Source organism: Notolabrus celidotus, chromosome 19 (genome assembly GCF_009762535.1).
Source record: "Notolabrus celidotus isolate fNotCel1 chromosome 19, fNotCel1.pri, whole genome shotgun sequence".
Lineage (NCBI taxonomy): Eukaryota > Metazoa > Chordata > Actinopteri > Labriformes > Labridae > Notolabrus > Notolabrus celidotus.
Window position 1 is genome coordinate 2,570,088 of NC_048290.1, and position 7,803 is coordinate 2,577,890.

The window sequence follows — 7,803 nt, forward strand, 5'->3', positions numbered from 1 at the left end:
TGTTATGCCCGGTCCAGGAGTGGCTGAGGCATAACGCGAACAAGACCCATTTCCCCAAGTCTCAAGCAGACACAAAACTAGGACTGCGAGTATAACAATTAAATGATTCATAAAATATTTTAAAGTTATATATTTTTGGCCTTTATTGTATAGGACAGCTGAAGACAGACAGGAAATGTGGGGAGTAGAGAGTGAGGGAAGACATGCAGGAGATGGTTGACCGGCCGGGAATCGAACCGGCAACCCCTGCGACGAGTGCTGTAGCCTCTGTATGTGGGGCGCTTAGACAGCTAGGCCACCAGCGCCCCTTGTTAAAAATTTTAAAATCTAAGATCAAGAAAGAAAGAAAGTAAAATTAGTTACAAAATTTCATTAAAACTCAGTTCAGTCAGACAACTCACGTTTAAATTGTTTATTGTAGCGGCAAAAACATATTCATGTTTGGCGCCCAGGCTCCGGCCTCATCACTCCCTGCAGAAAGTTTACATGCAGACTTTGAGGAGTGATGAGCAAAACATACTAAACACCACCCGGAGCCTGCAGGTGGAAGCTGGGGAGGTGGCGGGGAAGAAGAAATATCAGCAATGCCATGCAGCAGCAGAGGCGTTGACAGGCAGAGGGAGAGATGGGAGATTTTTCCCAGTTTAAATAGACCGCCAATTTGAGAGGCAGAGGGCAGGATTGGATGATGGATAAGAGAGTGGGACATGTGACGTGTATGGCATTGCACCTCGAGTTGTCTGCCTGAACTAGCTCGCAGGCGTCGCTCCATTTTTGTTAAATAAAAGAAATTAAAAGTTTGTAGTTCCAGAAATAAAAACTGAGGTTGAAAGATGAGTTTGCATCCATATAGGGGCAAGACCTCTGACCCAGCCTACCAGCCGCTGAGCTGAAGTCCAACGAAATCACGCCCTGAATGATGAGCGCACCTGTACAGGGCAAGAGAGACAGCAACATCCAACACAAGTGGGGTCCTAGGACCCCTAGGGGTCCGCAAACCATAGTGTGGGGGTCCGTGAAATAGTTATAAAAAATTCTAATAAATTATAAAATTGTGCTGTGTCATTAAAAACAGCATATAGTCAGATGAGGACCATTTGAGCCAATGAAACCAGCATATTGTGCCCATTACTCCCACCTTAGTTAGCTTTGGGTCAACAGAAACTGATATGACTGTGACACTCACATCAATCTGTCACGTATCACTCATTCACACATCACTCCGGTCACAACTGCTCCTGCCACTACTTAGCTTTGTTTACTACCTCGCGAGCATGGAGCCATTTCTAAATCAGTTCACATCGTCCAGTGATGCTAAGCCTGAGTTAGCTAAATTAAGAAGCAAATTAAGCCAGCCAAGCTAAAGCAACATCTGATCACAAGGACAAAACTAAAGACTTTTTCCAGGGAAAGAGCGAGGGATACATCCGTCAGAAAACACAGGTGGTGAAGCGTTTTCTGTTTATCACTATGGAACAGGTCCGAAATATATTAAGATTGATACATTATACAATTAAAATAGTTCTAAGGGCATCTAAGAGTGCAAATGGTAGTAACAGGGTTCCCACTCGTCCTGGAAAAACTGGAAAACCTGGAAAACTGTTGACCAGTTTTCCAGTCCTGCAAAACACCTGAAAAATGGGAGAAAAAGTAAAATGTCATGGAAAATGATTCCATTGTTTTTTTCTTAGCTACTTTTATATTTTTTGAGAAAAGAGAAAGCTGAGATGAGAGTTGCCCATCATTGTTACTTTGTTGCACTAATAAAGTGAAGTGCTGTACATCTGTGGTTGCATTATTCTATAATCAATTTGCCTGAATTTTTAATCATGTAAGAGATGATTTCATGGATAGCCACAGACTTCATGTCTTCAATGTAGACTTCCACTGAGAGGAACATATTACACTATTTAGAAACTAAATTAGGAACTAAATTTAGACTGTCATACCAGCTTGATCATCACTGAAAATGTCCTGGAAAATGATCTCTGGAAAAGAGTGAGAACCCTGTAGTAAGCATGTGCTTCATCTATGTTACAATTATGAGGGGTCCTTGGAGAATGTTCTCACTCGTAAGGGGTCCCTGGCCCCAAAAAGTTTGAGAACCCCTGATTTAGGTGTCCACCATCATCTTCATGTTGCAGTCTCATTGTGGGATGTACTCATGTAGTGTCCAGTGTGTTCATAAGTTCACACTCTCCAGAAAAAAGCGCACCCTTCAAAGACTAATCAGATCATCCTGACGTTAAGAAAACACTGTGTCAGCTTCAAACCTCAGCAGCAGCTTCTGTAACATATTCTTGTCTAAGTTTTTTGGTGTATTTTGAAGGTAAATGGAGTCACTATTGAAGTCACAGTCAGGTTGTTTCCTTCAAGTTTTTCTCTCTTCTTGTCAAACTCTCTCTTTTCTCCTGCAAGCTTTGTTTCCTGATAATCGCTCTGAAGCCGCTCCGCTTGTTTTCAGCCGCCCCTCTCTCCCCTCTGCAGACGCTCTTGAACTGTACCTCCACATATTTCCTCATGCAAATGTCAGCGTCCCACATACCTCTGGCTCTCTCCTCCTGAATATAAAGCAAAAATAATGATGATGTATTAGTCTACGTATCCCTCTCGGGAGAGTTCAGCAAGATGGTGATTTCCTTTATTATGTCTCGTGTCTGCTTCTGTTGTGGGGCAGTTGTAAAAATAGTCTCTGCTTCTCGAGGATGTATAAAAAAAACACACTGCAGCGAGGTTCGGAGCGGGCTGATTTATTTCCAGAGTGGGGTAAAATGTCATAAACGCCAGCCTTAGAAAAACAGGTTGAGTCTGCGCGATGTGGTCGGGTTTGTTATATGCATTAGACCTGGTTTCTGCTCTGGACTCTGAGGGAAAGTCAGCTTTGACATCCTGCTGTAAAGTGAGACACTCAGACAGATAAGCATTTAAAAAATTGAATCGTTAAAAGATTTATTTTCAGCCCTCGGTATGAAATGGATTCTTTAGGAGCCTTCAGAGCCCCGGGTCCAGGTTTGGGTCTCTGTGTTTGAAGTGTCTTCGCTCTGTCTGCAGAGACTCTCCTCCCGGCCTGCTCAGACCTGCAGGCGGTGATTGACAGCCAGGCATCAGAGTGGTGATTAGGACTCTTTTTTTCGTTCCTGCCGTGCCCCAGACAGGGTTTGACCCCTGACCCCAGCCGCTCCTCAACACAGCTGTTTCAGAGCCGCAGAGCCGCAGAGCCGCAGAGCCGCGTGTTTACAGCTCGGGCCACTGAGAGACACATCCTGCAGCCAGCGAGCTGACCCACTGTCCACTCTGAGCCCGTCTAAACTGTGTGTTTAACCACCAAAGACGGGGGTCACTCTCAGACCAGAGGTCACAGAGGATCAGAATTCAAAGCTTTCTTTAAGTCCCTCTCTGGACAGAGTTTCTGACCCGTCTCTTCAGGAAGTTGCAATGTCTGCAACTTTTTCTGGACCTTGAAATTTCTGCAAACCTCTGCAGCCTTTTCACAAATTCAAACAAATCCTCTATTTCCCTTAAAGGTGTTTTTATGTGCATCACTAAATTAACTTCCTCCCTTTGCAAAATATTGCTCCCGTCTGGTCTGCAGTGTCGTCTCTTAAAAGCAGTACACTGCTGCGATGTGATAGTGCGCCTCTGCAGGTTTAGAGGACTCTGTATACTCTGTCATATCTTCCATGTGTGGTAAACTTTGACGTCTGTGTGTTTCAGTTTTGGGATGAACCATGACGGGATCGGGAACTCCTGCGGTACGAAAGGCCACGAGACGGCCAAACTGATGGCCGCTCACATCACAGCCAACACCAACCCTTTCTCCTGGTCCGCCTGCAGCAAAGACTACATCACCAGCTTCCTCGAGTAAGTGGATGATGGTTGTTCCCTGTGTGTTTGGATTTGTCTGCACATGTGTGTGTGTGCAGCAGAGTTAAAGGTGCATGCCTGTTATCCAGCTTACGTGCAAGCCTCTGTCTGGCTCTTGCGGCGTCCCGCTCGTATGACTCGTCTGACTCGTCTGGTCGTCCCTCTTCATTTTTATTCTCATCCGTTTCATCACCGCGGCCGCTGCCAGACCTCCTTGTGGCCGTGTTTGATAGCCGGGTGCCTTCCACTCTTGCATCCTCACACCACAAGGCGGGTGATGTTAGAGCTCCTGCGGTGCTCCCGTGGTGATGAGTAGGCCAGACATTCGACCGCTGCTTTGTGGATTTGGTCGGGAGAAGACAAAAACCTGAAGAGCACAAATAAACTGAGGACGGTAATGGTGACATGTGGCAGAGTGAGGGATGAGAGCTGCCAGCCTGGCACGGCTGAGACTCTCTGAGGGAAACTCATCAGGAGCTGTTGGCTCAGAGTTTGGAAGTCTGATTTATCAGGGCTGCTGTGAGGACAGTTGAATCTCCTGAGGGCAGGGAAACAGGCTGCAGGGGCTGTGAGGTAGTCTGTGAGTAGACAGTGTCTCCAATCAGTGTACTGTACGGCCCCAGAGAGACACAAAGGATCCCTCAGAGACCGGCCTTTATTTCAAGAGTTAAAAAGATGTTACGTTCCTCTTTTAAAAGCAACCAGACCTTCGATGGAAGAAGTGATTTCACCCTGCAAAACACAACTATCTCGCCTTGATTTGTTAGGTTTTTCAGCATCTTGTGTCACAGCAATATCCTGCTGGATCTAAACTTATCAGTACACAGATAAAGAGACAAGACAGCACAACCAAACCTCTTCAACTCCAGAGTCCTGCAAGGTCAAATTACTGTTCTTATCAGTGGAGTCTGGAAAGCAAAGTCTTTTCCATTTTACTGTTGCACACAGGATCTCACTTTGAAGACATCCTTTCTGTAAAGCTGTGAGAAACAATCTGAGGCAGTCAGTGTTCAATCAAACACTTGGAGTGCATGTTTTTGAGCAGATTGTCAAACAGGGGTTAAACTGCAGCCATTACAGCCTGATTCACAGCCTCTGGATGAAACAATCTTCAGGAGCAGCTCCAGAAATATCTGAACCTTGAAGTAATGTAGACCCCAAATGGGTAAAAATACAAACCAAGGTCAAACAAATGCTGGAATCCCCTCTTAACTTCAACCTGTAGTTTGTAGTTACTGACTCATGTGGCACACTCCAAAGGAAGTCCATAAGACTTCTGAACTCTGGTGGTGCTCTGTAGTCTCGGCGGCTCCCAGCCATACAGACTCTGATATAAACAGTACAATACCATGGACTACCTCAAAATGTACACATTGTACATTTGCACATTCAATTGCACTATTACATATGATCTCAAATCAGACTACTCCTCACATAAGCAGAATATTTATATTTTTATATTCATTATTGTTGTCTTCCTTTTTTGAATTGTGTGTGTGTTCTTATTGTGGCTTTATACAGGACCTGAGAATCAAAATTTCGTACCACCTCATGCAACAGCTTGTGTTGGTTTGACAATAAAAAACCTTGAATTGGGGCGCTGGTGGTCTAGCGGTTTAAGCGCCCCACATACAGAGGCTACAGTCCTCGTCGCAGGGGTTTCCGGTCGGTCGACCATTTCCTGCATGTCGTCCCTCGCTCTCTACTCCCCATACTTCCTGTCTCTCTCCAGCTGTCGTATCAAATAAAGGCAAAAAGGCCAAAAATATAACTTTAAATAAAGAAAACCTTGACTCCAGAAAATGTGTGACAGAAGAAACGCTGAAACACCTGCATGAAAGTCCAGATCTCTGTTTCTAACCCAACAAGAGGAGGGAGGTTTGGATTTGAAGGTGCTGCTGGGAGTGTCCCCAAAGGTCTACTATAAATTGATGGAGTGAGGTCTCCCTTGTTGTATGAGCTTTAAGGCTGGGACGGCCTTGATGACTCTGTTTGCATTTAAATCAAAGTCACGTGTAAATCTTGAAAATGATTCTCCTTCTTCAACCTCAGATGTTTTAATCTGTCCTGTCATGTCACTCCTCTGGGTTTGCAGTAGTTGCATGATAACCTCAGACTGATACTTGACTTGGAGGCTTGCAGGGAGATTTCAGAGGAAGTCGGGGTGACAGTTTGCATCCACACATGGAGCACATCCGTTAGATTTGAGGTCGTTTGTAGACGCTCATTCTCTGACTTCTTCCTTCTTTGCACCCTGGATTTAAAAAGGATTAAACTCATGCAGCAGGATGAGAGACATACGCTTCTCCTTGAATTTACCTACCCTGTCAAAACCCCCTACATTACCCAGAAAGCAGACCGACTGTAAACACTCTGGTCGGACGTTTGGGTGTTTTGCTAGCGGTGGCCGGAGCTTCCTCGAGGTGTTAGCCTCAAGCAGAGACGAGGAGCAGGCCTGCAGAGGTCTGGTCTTCCCCCCCGACCTGTAAACAGACTTTGAAGTGTAAAATTGTTGGAGTTGGAGTTCCCCTTTTTGAAACAATAGACAGAAGAGTCATAGTGGTCTCAGACAGAATGTGACTGACAGACGGAGCCCCTGGGTGGGCCGTGCCAGCGCTGGGAAACAGTTTCATTGTGTAGAAAATAACAATCACACAGGGGTCAGGATTGTTCAGGATTGCCGGGGGTCCAGGCTTCTTGTTCTTGTAACAAGGTCTTACCGATCCTTCCTTCTGCTCGTCCTGGATCGAATAAACGAACGCAAAGAAAGACCAGAGAGCCACGTCGCCTCTGAACACGAGGAAGAACGTGGCAGAAGAACCCAATGTTAAAATAACCGGCTCTGAGTGAGTCACCGTTCTGTTAAAGCCACTTAAATCAATATCTCCATTCTAACAATGGATGAACTAACTGTGTAATGTCAAATGAGTCAAACCCACACCCAGCTCTGCTTCTCTAACTACGTCTCTGAATGTTTTTTTAGCATAGATTAGCTCATTGTTTGATGTTTGTGATGTTTTGCGGGTTGACATTATTCCCTCTTTTTTTCCAGCAGAAAGTATTTTAAAGAGCAACACTCAGGAAATAGAATCAAAAGACTGAGACGTTTAGGGTCTGGCTGGTGAACACAGGAGGAATAATTACTTATTCTGATGTTTATGAGCACGGCCTCAATCAGGAAAGTTAAAACGCGATGTGAGGCGAACTGGAGGGAATTTAAATCCTTTAATTATACAGCAGTGAGATAGAGAAGCCAAGCTACGTGGCTAAGCTAGGCTACGTGCATATGATGTGTCGAATCTAACTCATGTTTAAGTCGACAAATATTAGCAAGTGATGTTTCCCTGCAGAGTGTGAGGCTGTCCTTTATCAACTTAAAGGTGACATATCATGCAAAATGGACTTTTTAATGGTTCTCTACCTGAAATATGTGTCCCTGTCTACAAACCCCCCGAGAATGAAAAGAATCCATTCTGCCCCTGTTCTGATTTCTCCACCTTTCTGTAAATGTGTGCTGAAACGAGCCGTTTCAGACTTCAGTGTTTTTGTTACGTAACAACAATATCCAGTCTGTCACGGAGTCAGAGCTCGGAGCTTGTTCAGCCCATAGACTGTATAAAATAATACTGAATCCCTCCTCCGTTTTTCATTACCTGCACACATGTGTGCTAACAAGGAGCTTAGGAGGGAGGCATGCTAGTTGTAGGCTGTCTTAATAAACACAAAGGTCGGTTTGACTCCCCACGTCTGCAGATTTGAAGATCTAGTGGATGATTTTTATTTATCATGGATAAGTGCTAGCGCTAATTAGCATAGCCACATAGCTACATGTTCGTAGCTGTGTACCAAGACACACGTCGACATACTGACAAATAAAACAACAAGAAACACTAAATCTGTGACCAATCCTTCAGAAAGGTCCTGCTACAGGCGCCTCTC

General features: G+C 44.8%; 1 protein-coding gene across 1 annotated transcript in view; it reads left to right on the forward strand.

The window, feature by feature from the left end:
- Positions 1 to 7,803, forward strand: part of adamts6 (ADAM metallopeptidase with thrombospondin type 1 motif, 6) — a 97,426-nt gene that overhangs the window by 25,534 nt on the left and 64,089 nt on the right. The window contains exon 10 of the mRNA XM_034708981.1: positions 3,715 to 3,861. Within this exon, the coding sequence (XP_034564872.1) occupies positions 3,715 to 3,861 (147 nt within the window). The remainder of the gene's footprint in view (positions 1 to 3,714; positions 3,862 to 7,803) is intronic.